Raw genomic sequence first — 19,115 nt, forward strand, 5'->3', positions numbered from 1 at the left:
TCGATTAGATACATAATACATTAAAAAATTATTTTACATTCCCTAAACTAATAAACTGAAAGCTTAATTATTATACGTCTCTAGGTAATTATTAACGAGAATTACATGACAGCAAACAAAGAATTTTGGCCTTAGCCAAAAATAGAGTTAAACCCTACTTTCCTTAATTTACTGTGTTAAAGCTCTTAATTAAACCCTACTTTCCTTAAGTAAATTAAGGAAAACCACAGATATTTCAATACCTTAAGATTCAGCTGATCAAGATATCCTGTCCATTAATTGATATCTATTCCATCTTAGGGTGCCAATTGATCAATTAATTGATCCCAACGCCACAAAGGATCATTATCAACAGCCATTTCCATGTTTTCACTTCCCCCAGCAGCCTGTGAGGGATGGCCATGGTCTCCTGAGGATGAACTCTCCGGTGAGCTTGTTCTCTCCGCCGGTGAACGGATGGGACGGCCAGATGTTGATGCCACATCACCATGATGAACTTGTCGATGAGCAGGTGGCTGACCACCTGGATGACCACCTGGCTGATCACCACCTATAACCACTCCGGACGGCCGTCTGTCAAATGCTCTCAAACACTTTGATTTCTTGTAAACTCGACACAAACTAAATTCTTGCCGTAACTGCAAATAAAAAAAATAAAAAAATTGTAATTCAAGAGCAAAACATTCTCCTATAGATCAATTAAGTGACAACTCAAACAGTCGATCAATTACATGTTATTAACCAAATGAGTCGACGATTAAGCTAAGTACCCACGCGGCCAAGTTTTGATTCTAGCCCTATAAACTTAGTTGCTAAACATTCTTGTTCAACTTGAGGCCAAGTTTTGATTCATAGTAGACTATATATTGCATGCATGAGAAAGAAGACATAATTTTTCAGACCCTTATATATATACTAATATACCCACTAGGGTTTCACAAACAAGATGAATATGGGTTAATTAGACGAATTAAAAGTTTTAAACTCCATATATGTTGTTGATCATCACATGGTTCTTAATTTGTCATCTATTAATATTTAATAGTGAAGATTAATTCGAACCTAAAAAAAAACAATAAATTAACATGCAGAGGCCAGAGAAATGTTACTTACCGCAGGAGTTGCACTACTGGAAACGGAGGCCTCTCCTTCAATGGCTTTATATTCATTCATCTTCCACTCGGTTTTTTTCCCGTTTGGAGCTCTTCCGTTGTAGAAAACCATGGTCCGTTTCACACCAATCATGCGATTATTGGAAGAGTAGACATAATTAGGAGAGCCGGTGGCTTTCCAGTACCCAGTTGTTGTGAGTCTCCTCGGTCTGCCCCCTCGGGCTTCACTCTCTTGTCTGGGGATGAAGAAGAACCACTGCTCAGGGTCTCCATAACAAAGCACTCCAGAAAACTCTGATTAATTCCAACAACAAAAACAATAATAATAATTATTATTAAGTATATATATATATATTATATATTCATCCAAAATACAAGAAAATATGAAAAGAAGAAGATTTTTACGTGGGAGATCCCATGGATTGAACTCATATATGTCCACAACTGGTATAACCCGGTTCATAACTCGATTTAAATCCTCTCGCTTCCCTTCCAGCTTGTTATGCAGATAGAATGAAACCAACTCTTCCTCTGTCGGGTAGAACCGAAACCCAGGTGGCAAATCATCCATTACTCCTTCTCTCTCTGTCTCTCTCTCTCTCACCCAGAAATAGATAACTAAATATCCTTAATTACAAGGTTATTGTGGCTTCTAATTATGTTTCCATGTCTACATATATATATATATAAGGAAGAGTTGGAGAATTGACGGATGAGAAAGTTAGGCGAGGGGGCAAAAAAGGCGACACAGCTAACCGAGTAAAATAAGAAATGCAAAGCGAGAGAGACACTTAGAAGGGGTTGCTCGGCAATTTCCACGAGATTTTGTGGAAAATAATATTTGTCTCCTGCCACTTCATCCGTACATGATTATTTTGAATTGGTCAAACACTCTATTCCCTGTGTGTCGGCCCAGGTTTAACTTTCTGCACCCCACGCATTAACCTTGACTTCTTTCTTACGCGTGGCAATACAGAATAAGATCTAAAATGAATCATGATTTGTACGACATATCTCTTCCTGCAAAAACAAAAATTCGTGATACTTGTCTGAGTAAGATGATCGAGCAGAAGCTCTCAGAAGGGATTGGTGTCCTCAATAATTAACTATTTAAATTGTCAGTAATTTAGACCCTTTTTGTGAGGAAGCTCACGTAAAATTTTCAGTTGTTCGAGTAGGTAGTCCGACAGTTCAAAATTTAATTAGACAGTTGAATTTCTTTCTCACAAAAGTTTATGTGAAATATCATTATCCCGATAAGAAGCTTATACGTACTTGGACAAATTTTTTTTTCAAAGATTAATATTATTAGAGACTACATTTTTTGTCACACCATGCACCATCTGACTTTACTAATATAACATTATTAATTACCTTTTAAAAAAAAAAAAAAAAAAAAAAAAAAAGACTGATCAAAATGCAGATGGACATTACCACATTAACAAAATAGAATAATAATAATAATAATAACTTCTACCACTACTAGCTCTGTAAATAAATAATAAGCAGAAATCGAACTATAGGGGAATTTGATCCCCTAGTAATTAGTATAAGCCTTGGTGGTTAAACACGTACCAAGAATTTGGGGATAGTAAAATAGAGGTTCGTGACGACGGGTGCCGGCCGTCAGATCTATGGTCGAAGGTTGAAGGACGACCTTAAATGGATAGGCTTAATAAATAACGTTAATTTGTTAGTGTTTTTGTCTTATTGATAAATAACATCTGCATGCGTTGAGAGTTTTCGTTGAACTGCCAAGGCATGTCCATGTATGCGCCCTCCTTGCCCGTTCATATTAATATATATAATTAACACTTGCGTTATTGTTAATATATATATATATATATATATATGCCTTATTATTGACTTGATAAAAGTCAGGATATTATAATAGTTGATCAAACTGAGAAACTCGAATGTTTTTGCATTTGAACTATCTCGAAAATCTCCCGTAGTGCTAATTCTATAGCACATCAGCTCATTTTTTGAGCAGCTACCAATAGGATCGATTTATATATGATAGCATTCTCATTACTTGTCTTTTTTAACTACTGTCATATTAATAGTGGGAATGACCACTTTTGTAATTTACTTTTTTCGTCTCGATCTCCTGTTTGAATTAAAAAAAAAAAAAAAAAACAAAGCAACTCACTTGCTAAATCAGAATAAGCAGTTGCTAATTGCTATCAATATAAAAATAAATGTTTTGTTTGGCAAAAATATTTAAATGGTGCTTTTTTTTTTTCAAAAGTATTTTAATTTCACATATAAGTAAAATTCGTTGTTCGTATTTTATGTTTTAAGCTGTTTGTTAATATATATATATATATATATATATATATATATATATTTTAAAAAATCTTGATCAAAAGCACGCGGAAGACTAAAGATGGGGCTAAGACTAAATATGTAGATTCAAAATTCGAGGTCAACTTGGAAAAGTCTCAACAGCTTCACAAGCTGGCAGTTGATCAATATGCACTAGTCATTAATTAATTTTGTCAGGGTTAAACAAGTTATAAATTTGTCTTGAAAATTCCTCGTAAGAGTTCGATCATTGTCATTTGTCTATGTTCTTAATTTAATTATGTAATTAATATTTAACAAGTATTATTATCACTTATATATAGATATTCCAGTACTCTCCCAAAGTAGCTAGGGAATTAATTATCTTGACGGCCACATGCATGTATCTCAGCCCCAAAAAACAACATGCAAAGGATTGAGTCACAAGAAATTTCTAGAAATAGATCGATGTTAAACATTGAATTTACTAATTGAGAAGGATGTCTGGATGTGTATCATGAATGACTTGTTTTTTTCATAGACTTTCAAGAGTAAGTCAAATCCAACATCTTTAAATTTCCAGGAATTCCCAAAAGGCATTAATTAAACATACACTTCGATCTGGAATTTCTTACCTTCCATTTTGTTGAAAATTCTTTTTTTAATGTGGGGGCATTCAAAAAAACTTCACATTGTCTATAAATGGGTACCACAAAAAAAGTCACCCATGTCTACTTCTTGAGAGAGAGAGAAACAAGATATGACTTCAAAATCAATTGGTGCATGTAACACCCTAGGCCAAAAAAACACACACAAATTGGTGTATGATAGTAGTCAGAGGCAGAACTAAGATTTTTTGTGTGGGGGTTTGAAGCTAAGCAAATAAATAAATACATAAATATAGTCATTTTATGTGTGTGTGCAGGCATGTTTATGTAAAATAAAAGCATACAAGTCTTAAACTTAATTTCATAAAATCATCTTTAAAATGAACTTTCCTTTCAATTACAAAATTTCTCTAGTTTGCTATAGACATGTCCAAAATAAAAAATAAAAATGGCATCTCCTTCGGATTATGCTCGACAACGAACTTTCACGGAATAAAATTCATCCATTATCATCTAGAAAAGTAGTGAAATATTTAGTAATTTCTTTAGAAAGCTACATCTAGAGGTGTGAAAAGGTCATCATTTTCATAGTATATATAGAAAATTATATTTTTGTAAGGACTTATTTTTTGGGGGTTGCCAAAGACCCTCAAAGCTTCAAGTAATTCCACCCCTAACAGTAGCCACAAAAACTTTTCTATCTTATATATCTTGTGGAAAAAACAATTAGTAATATGTCAAATTGAATGGCGCTGATACAAATTAAGTTTATATATAACTCACTCTTGAAAACCAGCTTGTAACAGATTAAGGACAACATATATATATATAAGATTCTTGCATGACATAAGCAACGACCTCAAAGTGATGTCATTGATAGCTAGGTTGTTATCGGTGACAACCGGATAGAAATTCTTTGAAATTGAATAAATAAATAAAAATTTGTACTTAATGTATGTGGGATACTTAAGATCAAAACATGCACCGATAAATGTTGTTGACTGGACTTTTCTTATAAAAGCAAAAACAAAAAATCAATAGGTCAAGAAGGACTTTCGTAAAATGAAACATTAAATTCAAAGGAATACATGTGAATTCCCTTTTTTTTCTTTCTTTAGTTAGTATATATAGTCAAGTTCATACGCATAGAAGGACATGGGAAATGAAGAGATTTGATTCTTGATCGCAAGAGGTCATGCTGATCATGTAGAACCTGACGTTGAAAACTTGGTATGACCACACACACACATATATATATATATATGCTCCCTGACTAATTCCAGTTTGAATACAAACACATATATATAATCAAGAATTGCACGTTCAGTAATTTCAATTTGAGTTTATGTAAAACATGACATTCACACATGCATGCATGCTACTAATTCAAGTTTATATCAGTCACTCAAAAAACGAAAACAAAATAAAAACCACTTAAATTGACGTGGTAGTCCACATGATGCTTACTACATCAACTACTAAAATATGGATAATCATGTGTCAGTCCACTTGACACCTGTCATGTTTGCAAACTGATGTGACGGTCCACATGACGCTTACCATGCTATCTATTAAAAATGTATATAGATGGTCACATAAGTAGTTCATGCGACACTTATTTTTATGAAATTATGAAATTTATAATGGATTGTAATAAAAGCTAATGAAACTTATGCTGGCTACTTCTATTTGTGCATGAATGGCAAGCTAGCTCAAGGCTCCCCTCTCATATATGTCTTATAAGACACAAGTTAAAAGTATCCCATCAATAATTAAGACGTATAACACCTCTCATTTGTGTGCACACAAAATACAGGACACAAGCCAAAACCCAATTAAATTAGGGGAAACTTTACTGATAACCCCCAAACTTTCACCCGTTTTGAAATACCCCTTCTAAACTTCAAAATCTCTCAATTTAGTCTCTTGAACTTTCAATTGCTCTCAATTTGAACCCCTCCGTCAATTTTAGCCTTTAAAAATACAAAAAAAAAAAAGACCAAAATATCCATAATTTTTTTTTTAATAATAAAAAAACGTTTTGGAAGTTGAAATTTTATACAAAAGTCAGGGGTATAAGCGTCATGTAACTATTAAAATTTGACGGAGGGGTCCAAATTGAGAGCAATTGAAAGTTCATGAGACTAAATTGAGAAATTTTAAAGTTTAGGGGGAGTATTTCAAAATGGGTGAAAGTTCGGGGGTCTTTAGTGAAGTTTCCTCATTAAATTAAGAACTCATATCAAGGACTATAGGCCTCGTTTGCCAACAGCCCGGGCTGGCACTGTAGCTGGAACGACACTGTTCCAGCTACAGTGCCAGCAGCAAAAATTGACTTTTTACTTAATTTTTTTTTTTTTAAGCAAAATATAAAAATAAAAAAAATAAAAAATAAAAAAAATAAAATAAAAAAAAAGATGGGGTGGAACCACCCCTAGATCGGCCAGGGGGTGGCTGGAACCACCCCATCTTTCTCCTCATTTTTTCTTTTTCTTTTTCTTTTTTTTTTTAATATTTTGCTTTAAAAAAAAAATTAAGTAAAAGGTCAATTTTGTTGCTGGCGTTGTAGCTGGAACAGTGCCGTTCCAGCTACAGTGGTGGCCCGAGCTGTTGGCAAACGGGGCCATAATTAATTTGTATAAATGTGTGTGTGTTCGTATAAAAAGGTTAAGAGAAGAAATGGAGTCAAAAACAAAGTCAACAAAAGCTTGACCCCAGAAGGTTTTATATTGATGATATGCGTGGTGGTTTCACGCGCAATTAGACAAGAATGGGGTTGGGTTTGAATCCGTGTCTCGAAAGACCACGCTGGATTGACTTCAAGAGCATCTTGAAAAAGAATCCGTGGGATCAACTTTTTACATTAACAAACGGAATTAATAGTGACCACAATAATAATTGATAAAGTTTTCCACATCTAATTCATCGAAATTGGGACATGTTTTTGTTTTGAATCATTGACACCTACTACTATGTACGAGTTCCAAACTTTGCTTTACCTTCTTCTTCTTCTTCCTGTCAAATCATTCTTTCGGCTTAAACCAAAAAGGTTATTTTCAGACTTTGTTATTTTTATTTTTTCTTTCTTGGTACCAACCATGGAAGGTACAGAGAACCCTTCCCTTTTGAGTATGCATCAAGATATATCCTAGAGTATTGCATGGGTGAAATAAGCTAGCACTTGTTACGATAGTTTTTTTACTTTTTAAGTACTAATTCAAAACATAAAACATTTTTCGTAAATTACTTTTATTTTAAATGAGTGTCAAGAGAGAGAAAATGGAAGTGGCTTTTAATTTGGTGTTTGTTGAGATATGGCGGAACCGTTTAAAATGGTGGTTCGGAGGTGGTAAGGAAACTTATACTTAATTCTTCTTTTCGAACTACTACTTATCATACTTGACCCGTTCCAACTTTTTTTTTAATCAATAAAGGAGAAAGAGTTATAAGGGCCTTCAAGTTCCAAACTTCCAACTACCATTTAAATGCAACAAGCTCCCACCATTAATGTGGGCATTAAATCACCAAATAAAAAAGAGCACAAGGCATGCATGTGACATTTTTTATGTGAAATAATGAAAATAGCCTCCAAGTAAATTAAAAGAATTAAAAAAAAAAATGGCAGTCCAACCACTCTTAAAAAAAGCAAAAAAGTCACTCCAAGGTACAACTCAAATGCTAGCAATGAATCAACCATCCTAAATTACACAGAGATGGACGACCAATCTACTCCCTAGCGTATTTGAAGATGATTCGACCAACCTCGAATAACATGGCTTAATTGCCCAATAAATGAGAAAAAGGATTTGGGGTGATGTAGCTAATTTAATTAGTGTAAAATTGTAAAAGTAAACATATATAGAGACATGTAATTGATTTCCATGTTTAGCAACGTCAACGTGGGATTTGTCGCATGTGGGTGTAATGGGTTCTAGCAGCTGAGCTAGGTTTGTGGAAGAAAGCAGATAGAAAGAAAGAAAAAAACCTGTGGTTAGGCTAGGCTGAAGGAAGTGGGTCTTTTGTTTGGATATGTACATGCTCACCCGAGAAATTCTCATCCTTTTCACACTCCGCAGAAGGCTGTTTTTTCCTCGCAATCGACAAGAAAGTGTCGCGAAGATGAAACATTGTCAGAGCACGAGCAGAAAGCATGGGCCCTAGGTTTGGGGTACATACAAATACAGTTAAGGGTGCTTTTCTAGGACCATGTTTCGCCTTCGTTTCCGGGTTCAATCACTTCAATGGAGTCAAAACTCGTGTGGAAAAAGACTTTTGGTGATTGAGCTATTCACCTAATTCTGCAAAACCAATAACAGAACAAGTTTCTCGCTACCGCACAGCTAAGTGCTAGCCAGCATGAATGAATAAAATTTAGGTAATTTTCCTACTTCCAAGTCAAATGTCCCATGGCCTCTAGGTCCTAACTCCGTGGATTTAACAGTAAAGCAAAACATAGATCTAAAACGGGTATATCAAACACAGCAACTCTCACTTTAGGTAATAATCCAAAGTAGTCGGGGAATACAGCAAAAACACGAGTTGATTGAACAGCCCTATAGAGATATACATTCAACCAATTTTACATAGTAGAAAAATTTTATATCTTTGCCCATGTATATGCATCATAATCATGAAACTTGTTCCATGTTTATCACCAATCATCTTCTAGGCTAGCTCGGTGGAAACACATGACTGTGCAAACAAATATGAAGAAGGATGTGAACTCGATAAGCATAGCTCCTGTCTGAATCATATGAGCGTGCCTTAGGATAATCGGAATGGCTAAGCTCCCCACAGCTGAAGCTCCAGTCATAAACTTAGCAGCATCTATCCAACTGCATTATAAAATTGACAAACAGAAAAGAAGAGTTATGAGAGAGAGAGAGAGAGAGAGAGAGAGAGTAATAAAAAGCTAGCACATACTAAAGATGCATGTGTATTAGGGTTGACAATTTTTTACAAAACTCATGAACTCAATACAAACTGAACACGAAATTAACGAGTTTGGGTTGAATGGTCTGATCTATTTAATTAAATAGGTCGGATTATGGTTGACTTATATGTCTTATACACATGCCTCAACTCGACCTATACTCCATATGGATGAAATGTGGGTAGATGGAGTATGGATGAAAATTGAAGTGAAAAGGGAAAATATGATTGATAGCACTACTCCACTTGAGGTAGGAGATCACCGTTTACACATAAAATGTTGGATAACTTCTTCAATGATTATTCCCTCCGACTACTGCTCAATAAATAGCCAAACCTACGTGAGATAAAGATAACAACAATCCTACTAACATCTAACTCTTGAGATAAGGATAACAACAATCCTAATAACATCTAACTCTTAAGATAAAGATAACAACAATCCTAACATAATGGAATTACTAAGGTAAAGATAAATATAAACTACAACATCTTGCTGAAGAGATAGGCTTTCCTATATCCCTTTCTTATTCTCATCCACGTGCTTGATCTAATCCAAGTGATCGGATTGGAACAAGACTCCTATCACCCGCAAACCCAAATATGAAATTATCAGGTTAGAGTTAAAGGGTCTGGCCAATTTAATTAAATAGGTCGGACTAAAATTGACTTATATAATCTTATGTCCATGCCTCGATATGACCCGAACCCAACATGCAAACATGAATTGTCACCCTTCATGTGTATTAGTGTATATCAAAGTTTCACGAATATGTGTTAAAGAGGGCTTAAAGAAACTAACCCCCCACCATCCCTACTAGTCAGAAACTGAGTGGAACCACCTCCAAAAAATAAGCAAGGCATAGGCACCAGCACGTACATGAGAGCTGCAGGTAAAATGAGTTGACATCATCAACCTTTAAAATGTAATCTATATAACACGACCAACTTGCAATAATTTACTAACCTGATAACATGGGCCACCAATTGTTGTATATTGCACAAGCCTATCAACAGAGAAGAAAAGACAAGCAAAATAAATCAACAAATATATAGGACTCTGAATTCATTTGGAATAAAAGGCTCTATGCTTTTCTCTCATTTTAGCATTCGCTCTCCAATGTGGAGATATGCCATTAACATCAATTTTAATAAATGTGATAAGTGGCTAAAGGTAGAAAAACCCCCTTCAAAAGTATTAGATCATATGCAGCTTTAATGAAACATTTGTAAGAGGGGTTTTTAGACTTGTTTCTCAATACTATGTATGCCAAACTGCAAGTGCTTGTATTTGATAAAATTTTATCACATGGGAAAGTTTGAATAGCTTAAAACAGAAGTATGAGAAGTGCTTTATGCACCTAGTGAGCCATGAATCCATAATCTCATCCTCCATCCTATTCTAATAGCAGGACAAGGTTTCATTTGAACTATAATTCATTGGCAAAAAAGTATATACTGCTCTTGCAAAGTTACATCTTACAAAGCATATCCCTAAGCAGAAGTATGCCAAAGTAAGAAAGCCCTTCGAATATCGGAAGTTCATTTTCCAAAATAAATTAATCGTTATGAGCCCTTCTCCAATTTGCAATCACACAATAAGGGAACTGAGAGAACCATTAGAAATACTGTCACACTAAAAAAGGTGTTTTAAGAAGATCAGAGGTAATGTACTCAATATTTACTTGAAGTTGCACATCTTAAATAGTTCAGTCATAAAGACAAGGCCGAAGAACTAACAATAATCACATCCTTTAATTCTTCTCTTTAGGGAAACTTTACCGAAAAGGAAGAGGGGTCCTTCAAGGAAAACCCAAAACTGAGAAAAAGAAAAGGTAATACCAAATCTAACACCAGTGCCAAATCACTAAAGAATGCAGAATAACCTCAAAAAGGTATATTTCCCTCCCTCAGCCAAGAATATCAATTCAGGAGGATAAAAGCGGCCTCTATCTTGTTGCAATGACAACATCTCCAATAATCTTGAGCTACCATTTAACATCACTAATTATTCTAGACGAATCACATAGTTTCATAATGCTAAATTAAAGGCCACCCCAACTCCCATGAGAAGGGCAAGAAACTCAGTTTTGTAGCATACTCATCATAATTTGTACAGCTACTCCCAATCCAATTTGACACCAGTCACCAAGAGAACACCCATTCAGTTTTTAATCAACTCTTTCTTTCCATAGCATATGCCAAATGTTGATGTAAAAGTGCAGAGAGTCAATCACAGTATACTTTCTGGTCCAACAAGATGCAAACCAACAGCATGATGCCATAGAAGTTTTCAGTGCCTGATACCCCCATGATGACCATTGAAATGATTGTTGCAAATGAAGTCCATATTACATCCATCATCAAAATTCTATAATAAGAATTCATAACAAATAGTTGCTATCATAACCTTTTTTTTTTTTTTTTTTTGATAAGTAATGAGTTGCTATCATAACTAAGGAAGTAAAAGATTAAAGCGCCCTCATCCTCTCTTGTTGTAATAACTAGTGAGGAATGTAATGAACCAAGGATTTGCTGCCTTACACTCAACTCAACTAAGGCTTAATCGAAAATTAAAAAAAGAGAGGCTTCTCATATTATGTTGTAATATTTGGCTAGCAATTGTCGTACCAAGGAATGCAATGAACCATGCAAAACAAAGCCAAGCACAACCACCCTTTAAATTCAGCTAGGCTGGGTAAAACTTGGACCCCAGGCACAAGCTTTACCAATGGCTCTGTGAGCCATAATCCTAAGTACATGTATATTTCGGCCAAACCCAGACTTATCCACAAGCCAAACAGGGCTTGCATTAGCCTAATCCAATGGTTAATTAGCAGCAAATCCAACAACACTTTCTTCACCTAATGTAAATTAACAATGTCAACAAGCTACCAGCTAGCATTTCTAATCCAGTTACCATTCTTTTTTGAAGTGATAAGTTTAAACTAGTTTGAAGGACCATTAGTGCAAAGCACAAGTCAACCGTTCAAGAGCCTACTCAAGCTTAAAATGTATACCTTCAAGTGTTCTGTTTGAAGTCTTCACAAGCTTCCTTGATGCTGGTGGGAAATCTCAGTGGGCTGTGAGGTATATTCACAACCATCTAAATAATCTTGGATTTAGTCAAGATTTGTTTAAAGCTTTCATAGAATTTCACACTTTGGCTCAAACTTTGTTGTCTTTTAATTGAATTTCAAGTAATTTCCATTTCCAAGGAACTACTCCCTCCCTTCAAAGTAAAATTGCGAAATAAGATGCACCAGCACCAAACTTATCCAAAGTAAGATAATTTGTCCAGATTTGAAGGCTTTTTACATGGATGAGAATACACTTTATTCTTTATTCACATCATACATTTCTAAGGAAACCCAAGGATATCATTTCACACAAATGTGCATGAATTAATACCGGGATTCAACCCCCAGGTATCTCAAGAGAAACAAAAAAAATTGTTCATTTGGTACCTCCTATACTGTGGATATTAACTCAATTCCTATGATTTTTTTATTAAACTTTCAAAATATAGAAGATTTATAATTCCAAAATGTTCTACAGGTAAACAAAACAAACAACCCAAAAAAGAAAGTATAAAAAAAATAGCAACATAGAGCTAACATGCTTTGAATGTCATCAAACTATACAAGATCATAAAACCATTACATGTGAATATGATCAACAACATAGGACCACCAAAATCTTACAACCAGCCAATTATGAAAACATACCAGGATCTGTAGCAAGATGCTAGCTGAAAACATAAAGGCAAGCCCAGCAAGCCTACACACGATAAAAAATAAATAAATTGACAAAAAAAGGGGAAAATTACAAGTTTATTTTAATTAAGCTACGGACAGGCCCAAAATCACAGAATTAAAAATTCAAACTTACACTGCATAGAACAAGAACCATTCGGCAATTCCACATCGATGCACCACAACAAAAAATCATTAGTACCAAAATAATTACTAGTAACTATTGGATTAATCACTTACACAGATTATCAAATTGATTAACTTATCTCAGTCTACATTACTCTCTCGTACAGACACGTTTCGAGAACCCAGATATTATTGAAAAAATTAGTGCTGTAAACCCTAATCCAAATCCTTTTGGCTAAGCCCAGAACCGCAATAATTAGCCAAAATTTTACAAATTGAAACCGTAAAACAGAGAGGTACAAACGATTATGTGCAGGATCGAGATACGAGGGACGAGAGAGTCGAAATAGGAGCCGTACCTTCGACGGTCATCGCCATTGTCGGACGAGGAAAGCTCTCGTACTTTCAAAGTTTTGGGGAAGATTATGGACCGTAGAGCGAATAGAAATGCGGGAGCAGTCAAAGAGTTCTCGGACCTAGTCGAATGTCGAGTGACTTTCACCGCCAGCAATCTGTATAATTTTGGACACAAATTTTCGGAAATTCCATTCTAACATTTTTTTTTTCTCAAAAAAATTAATGTTGTATGTTGGTATGTTAGTAGAATAACAATAAATAATTCTTAAAGGGTAGCTCAATCAGCTGTAAATTATGTTTCATGAAGAGGAGGTCACTAGTTCAAATCTCTTTTCTCATTCTTTCCTTGTGTAAGCATGTTAAAAATAAATAAATAAATAAATAACAATAACAATAAATAGCTCTTAAAAACATTAAAAAAAATAATATTTGAGAGATGACACTTGTTTTCTACTTGTCATCTAGTTTAAAGAAAATTTATGTCCTATAATTTTGCGTTCTATTGTTTCTTTGAGGTTTTTTTTTTTTTATGTCATAGAAAATTTTAAGACTTATAAATATAAAAGAAAAAAAATAATAATTCACAAAAGAATGAGATCAACATGTATGTAGGTAAATATGTTAAGGTTTTTAAATGTTATGATTTAATGACATTGAAAAAATTGAAAAACTGAAAAATTATAATTAAAAAACAGTAAGGTAAAGTCCAATCCACCACTATATAGAGTAATATTATAAATCATATTTTTATTTCATAAATATATCATAATACTATGTGGTAGTTTATACCAATTCTTTTAAAAAAATTATTTAATAAATATTTATTCAATAGTTGGTTAGGACGACTATCATACCAGCATTCTAAAATATTTGTAGATAAAAATATAGTTTATAACATTAAATGACCAACCTTTGTTAAAAACATTTTTTTTTTTTTTTAATGTAATTCTTAAAACCAAAGTTTAATAGTTGGTTGGGAATATATAAACTATTTATGTAATAAAAATGTGGTATATAACATTACCCACTATTGTTATCATTTTCACAACCCCGTCAGTGCGATGACCATTCACTATGATCATTGTTGTTATAACCAATAAATACTTTATTATCTATATTATACTTATCCCAACAAGAATAATTAAAATAATCACTTTCATGTAGTTTTTTTGACATGAACATAAAAATAATAAATTATACTTTGCCCCAAAAGTACCACCCCAATTGTAGTTACAATTATTAACTACAACCCATTACATTTTGAACCTACAAATTATCAAACTATTTATAGTTTGTTCCATAGTTGATAGTTTGGATTAAAGACGTCACACATGTACTTTAGTCGTTTTTGCATAACTAATTTCCCTTATGGTGATAAAAATAATAATAATAAGACAAATGAGTAGCCCCACAACCACCCCCACATAATTTTTCTTTATTATCGTCGTGACTAAAATTGTGAGTTTCTTGTATGCAACTCGAACACATACACATGCTAGTCAAGTGTGATATCTTGCTAATTGTATTTCGAATATTAATTTAGCTTTATTTTATTTTTAAAGTTTGACTACTTTATAGAGCACATGCTTTAACTAAATAAGCTGCTTGGCCCGCTTTCAATCATGTTTTTTGAAGCATTCTCATGGGGTCTCATATTCTCTCTTCCATTTGAATTATGAATGGCAAGGGCCCTTCCCTGTAACTCTTTTTCCTCGTTCAATTTAAAAAAAAAAAAAAAAAAAAAAAAAAAAGTGATATATTTTTCATCCAAACTAATGGTCAAATCCATTATAAAGGATAGCTTGCAACATTTTGGTAGTTTTATAAGTTCAAATTGCTTGACCACTTTCAAAATATAACTTGGTGCGATTGAACCACCCCATACCCTATATTAGGAGGTGGCTAACCACCACTTAACAACCGATTGAAAGTGACTAGTGATCGCTTGAAAAAACAATTTAAAGTCATTTGGCTACACTCAAAATACAAATTGGGGTGATTGGCTACTTCTAACACAATCATGAGAGTGACTGCACCATCTCAATTCTCAAGTTCTTTAATTAGTTGCATCAATCACGGCATATTCATACCACTAAATTTTTTTACTCAAGTTTTTTCAACCGAATTTATGCGAAAAAAATGAGAGAAGTATACGGATCTTAAATTATATAAACAGGTAGGTTTTGCATCCCGAATGGTCGAGGAATTTCTTCGAGCACTATGAAAGCTCTCTTATTTTATGTCCGAATTTTTTGAATTTCCGACAGAAATTTAAAAGATCTAAATCAAATTTTTCTAGTAGTAGACAATTAATGATATTATTGATCGAGATCTCTCTAAACCTTCAAGAGCTGCAGCTTATTTAAGAAAGCAATACCAATCCAATCCAACTCCATTGGCGACCAACGTACTTGATTGATCTCAGCCGTTGACCCATACCACATTTCTGGCTCCACATCAGTAGCGTTAATTTCTGATCGAAAACCCATCTCCACCACCTCCCATATCAACGCCCTAGAATCATCCCCAGCAGAGCATAGTTGCCGTCCGATACGCGGGGCCCACGACAGAGCATTTACACTCCCCTTATGCTTGCAAAGCTCCATCAACGGGGTTGTCGGGAACCTAATGTCCAGTACAACCACCTTGTTGCTGTCCATCCCGACCGTCGCTATGAACCTCGGATCAGCCTTGTTCCACTCCAACCTCAACAGCGGACTATCTCTGACGGGATTTTCATATATAATCGTCGATCTTTCTTTGTCTCTCAAATCGAAAACCCTCAGGGAACCATCTCCGGAAACAGAAGCAAAAACATTGAAGCCGCCCCATGAAATATCGTACACTTCTTTGTCGTGTGCTACCAACTGGGTGTCGACGATTTCCCTCTCGATGTCCCAGATCACACACGTGGTGTCCACGCTGGCAGTCGCCACCCGCCGCGTGTCACATTCCGCCCAATCAAAAGAAGTAATGGAAGAGTTGAATTCGCTGCTCTTGTTGCCGTTGAGAAGGGACTTGAGCTCAATCCGGTCGTCGTGGATTTCCCACAGCCGGAGATAGTCGCCGGAGGTGGCTATGAGGTCGGGGTTCATAGCGTCCTCGGAGGGGAAGAACATGAGGTTGGTTGGTGCATAAGGGTGGTCAAAGATTAGGCGGTTGTCGGTGGCGAAATCAGACGTGTCGTGGTTGAATTGGACGAGCTCCACCTTGTTGCTGTAGTCTTCCAGGAAACTCCCAATGGCGAGGCGGGAATTCTTGTCGTGCCGGACCGACCAGGCTAGCGAGTAAATTGGCCATTGAGCAACGTAGGTGTAAACGCCTGGTTTTTTCTCCGCCGGGCTTTGCATGGTGACTTGAAAGGGACCGATCAATTAGACGATCTGAAATTTCAGCATATATGGCTTGTTAAATGTCTTACTTTAATCATATTTATCTTCTAAGAAAAATGCTAATTACTACTGATTTTACTATATCTCTTTTTAAAATTACGTGACACAATATTGATAAGAATAAAATTTCACTGGTAAATTTACTCGTGCAATAACTATCATAATAAGGGTTATATGTATAATCTATCAAGTCAATTTATAAGAAATTAATGAAAAAAGTTATAGTATCATAACTTTTTTGTGACAAAGTTATGATCCCGTAAGAATCCCGTGGATGATTGGATGCCACATGTCCGACGGTCGAAACGACAAGAAAGGATGAATAATTAAAGGTCAATTGCGCGCTTTAAGTCGTCTTTGGGGACCCACACTTTTTCAGAGGTGACGATATTTCTCTAATTTTCATGGAACTTGGTCCAAAAAACACGCAGTAGGCAGTAGGCACAACACACACCTCAAAATAGAATAGAAAATATGTATAGAGAGAGACGCGCGGAATTAGGATTTTGTGTGTGGCGTCCAAATTTTCATAAATAAATAAGCATATAGATGTGTATAACTTGTTCGTGTATTTGCATGTCTTTATATAAATTAAAAACAAAAAAATTAAATAAATAAAAAATAAAATCTAATTTCATATTAAGTCATAAGTCATATATGAATTTTCTTAAAATTTTGTTAGTGTTTGATAATTTCTTTTAAGAGGTGTATTTTGTGTTTTGGTTAAAAAAATAGTTTAATGTGATATAAATGTTAAAGGAGTTTTGAGTGCTTTTGTGAGGAAATTAAGTTGTTAATATTTAGATTTTTTTTTGGGTAGAAAAGAAAAAGAGCAAAAAAAAAGTTTAGCAAATTAACAAGCCCATTTTTGTAACAACTTATTTTGATTATAATTCCAATAATCAATTTGGATTAGAAATGTAGAAATCCGAAGAATATGTACGTATTATATATAAAGGAACTTCACGTACATGCATGTGAGGAAATATCATCTCAATGACTAAGAGCCTGTTTGAGATTGCGTTTGAAAAATAGAGTTTTTAAGTCAAATAGGATTTTAGGGTAAAAACTTTATTTTTAAACTTTTGCCAAAATTAAGTGCGTTTTGACCATTTTTAGATTTTTTAGACCCTTAAAAATGCTTTTAATTTATTTTACTAAACAAGTTTTTTTTTTTTTTCAAATGAACTTTTTGAGTGTTAAAAGTACTTTTAAGCTTCTAAAATACAATTCCAAACAAGCTCTAGGTGATTGATCCCATAAATTATACAAGAAATTCTAGAGAAATATCTATGCTATCATCAACAATTGTATACAAAAGTCAATTGAAAATATTGATGTAGGCATGTAGCAGCACATGCCACGTACCGCACAAGCAGGCAAGTAAGATTATGCGTCACGTGCAGGCGTGCTTATATCTATGTATATTGATAATAAAATATATTATAACTTTTTAAAAAATAAATATTTTTGACAGAATAAATACACTTATAATTACAAAAATTACTATATTATTATTATTATTATTATTTTATATATATATATATACGCCCTGTGCTGGCAAAAACGAGGTAAAAAACGAATTTCATGAGGACCCTCTGCGCTGCATGCATGGTTTTCAACAAATCTTTGAAGACACAAGATTTTTTTCAGCCTCTGTGAGGTTGTGGTTTCAGCCTTTTCGAAGGGCATGTATATGGTGCTACTTTGCTGATCGGTTTGTTTTGCTCTTAATGAAGTTTTCTTATTCATAAAAAAAATAAAAAATAAGAACAAAACAAAACAAAAGATTTTTCGTAGAGAGAGAGAGAGAGATTGCAGAATCAAAGAAAAACTGGCATGGAGACAGAAGACATATAGAAGGAAAACAAAAAGGGTTGGAGAGAAAGAGAGAGACTTACATTTGTCAAAATGGATCTCCCTGCAGCTGATACGAAGTACACGTCATCAAACACACAAGAGGAAGGAAGAGAGTATAGAGAGCAATGGTGATGAGGAGTAGCTGTGAAGTTGAGGCAATAAATATGAATGGGAGATGAGCTCAGAATATCCTGGAAGGGATGGTAGAGCTGATAGTCAATGCATGCGCACGAGGGCAGAAGGGTAAGTTTAATTTCCTAGCTTGCTTAATTGTCTCATACTCAAAGGACACGTGTCTCTACTTCACTGCAACTTGGCAACCTACGTTTTCCTTCCTTCCGTAGAATTAAGAATTGTCCTTCAATTAATTTCCAACGTACAATTATGAAAACGAACGGCTTCCAAACTAATTATTGGAGTGCAGATCGAAGATATGAATCACTCTTTTAATCGTTAATTAATGATCAATTATGCATCCATAATATTTATTATAATCCATATAATCTACAATGATTTATCATTTTTATTGCCACCGCAATTAATGGAACAAAATAAGCACGTATTTGTTCATTTGTTAAGTAAAATAAATGTTATTTAAAACATGTCACGTTAACTGATGTGAAATTAGTATGAAAAACAAATTTATATAATTTCTAATGTTACTCCCTTTCAACTAAATGAACTCAT

At 34.4% G+C, this 19,115-nt stretch overlaps 3 protein-coding genes across 3 annotated transcripts; all 3 read right to left on the minus strand.

Annotated features, from left to right (window-relative positions):
• On the minus strand, nt 1–1,745 carry LOC132161889 (NAC domain-containing protein 90-like). The gene is made up of 3 exons (XM_059572104.1): nt 1,518–1,745; nt 1,114–1,406; nt 1–638 (listed from the first exon to the last, which is right to left on the minus strand). The coding sequence occupies exons 1-3, from the start codon at nt 1,681–1,683 to the stop codon at nt 297–299; spliced, it is 801 nt and encodes a 266-aa protein (XP_059428087.1). The 5' UTR covers nt 1,684–1,745; the 3' UTR covers nt 1–296.
• Nucleotides 1,746–8,476: 6,731 nt separating this feature from the next.
• On the minus strand, nt 8,477–13,161 carry LOC132191524 (vacuolar protein sorting-associated protein 55 homolog). The gene is made up of 5 exons (XM_059606594.1): nt 12,830–13,161; nt 12,667–12,718; nt 9,906–9,945; nt 9,741–9,825; nt 8,477–8,841 (listed from the first exon to the last, which is right to left on the minus strand). Exons 2-5 carry the CDS (start codon nt 12,697–12,699, stop codon nt 8,658–8,660), a joined length of 342 nt encoding a protein of 113 aa, XP_059462577.1. The 5' UTR covers nt 12,700–12,718; nt 12,830–13,161; the 3' UTR covers nt 8,477–8,657.
• Nucleotides 13,162–15,316: 2,155 nt separating this feature from the next.
• LOC132191866 (WD repeat-containing protein LWD1-like) lies at nt 15,317–18,554 on the minus strand. Its single transcript, XM_059606982.1, has 2 exons — nt 18,470–18,554; nt 15,317–16,559 (listed from the first exon to the last, which is right to left on the minus strand). The coding sequence occupies exon 2, from the start codon at nt 16,524–16,526 to the stop codon at nt 15,513–15,515; it is 1,014 nt and encodes a 337-aa protein (XP_059462965.1). The 5' UTR covers nt 16,527–16,559; nt 18,470–18,554; the 3' UTR covers nt 15,317–15,512.
• Nucleotides 18,555–19,115: the final 561 nt, after the last annotated feature.

This window comes from Corylus avellana, chromosome ca9 (assembly GCF_901000735.1).
Source record: "Corylus avellana chromosome ca9, CavTom2PMs-1.0".
Taxonomy (NCBI): Eukaryota; Viridiplantae; Streptophyta; class Magnoliopsida; order Fagales; family Betulaceae; genus Corylus; species Corylus avellana.

Bases quoted from the DNA above. Each gene is read 5' to 3' on its own strand.
- LOC132161889 (XM_059572104.1), bottom strand. From the start codon at position 1,683: ATGGATGATTTGCCACCTGGGTTTCGGTTCTACCCGACAGAGGAAGAG. The intron at 1,407-1,517 runs GTAAAAATCTTC...GGAATTAATCAG, and splicing joins CAATCCATGGGATCTCCCAC to AGTTTTCTGGAGTGCTTTGT. The intron at 639-1,113 runs GTAAGTAACATT...TTTTATTTGCAG, and splicing joins CCAGTAGTGCAACTCCTGCG to TTACGGCAAGAATTTAGTTT.
- LOC132191524 (XM_059606594.1), bottom strand. From the start codon at position 12,699: ATGTTTTCAGCTAGCATCTTGCTACAGATCCTG. The intron at 9,946-12,666 runs GTATGTTTTCAT...CTCTGTTGATAG, and splicing joins GCATCTTGCTACAGATCCTG to GCTTGTGCAATATACAACAA. The intron at 8,842-9,740 runs GTTAGTTTCTTT...TTTATAATGCAG, and splicing joins ACTAGTAGGGATGGTGGGGG to TTGGATAGATGCTGCTAAGT.
- LOC132191866 (XM_059606982.1), bottom strand. From the start codon at position 16,526: ATGCAAAGCCCGGCGGAGAAAAAACCAGGCGTTTACACCTACGTTGCT.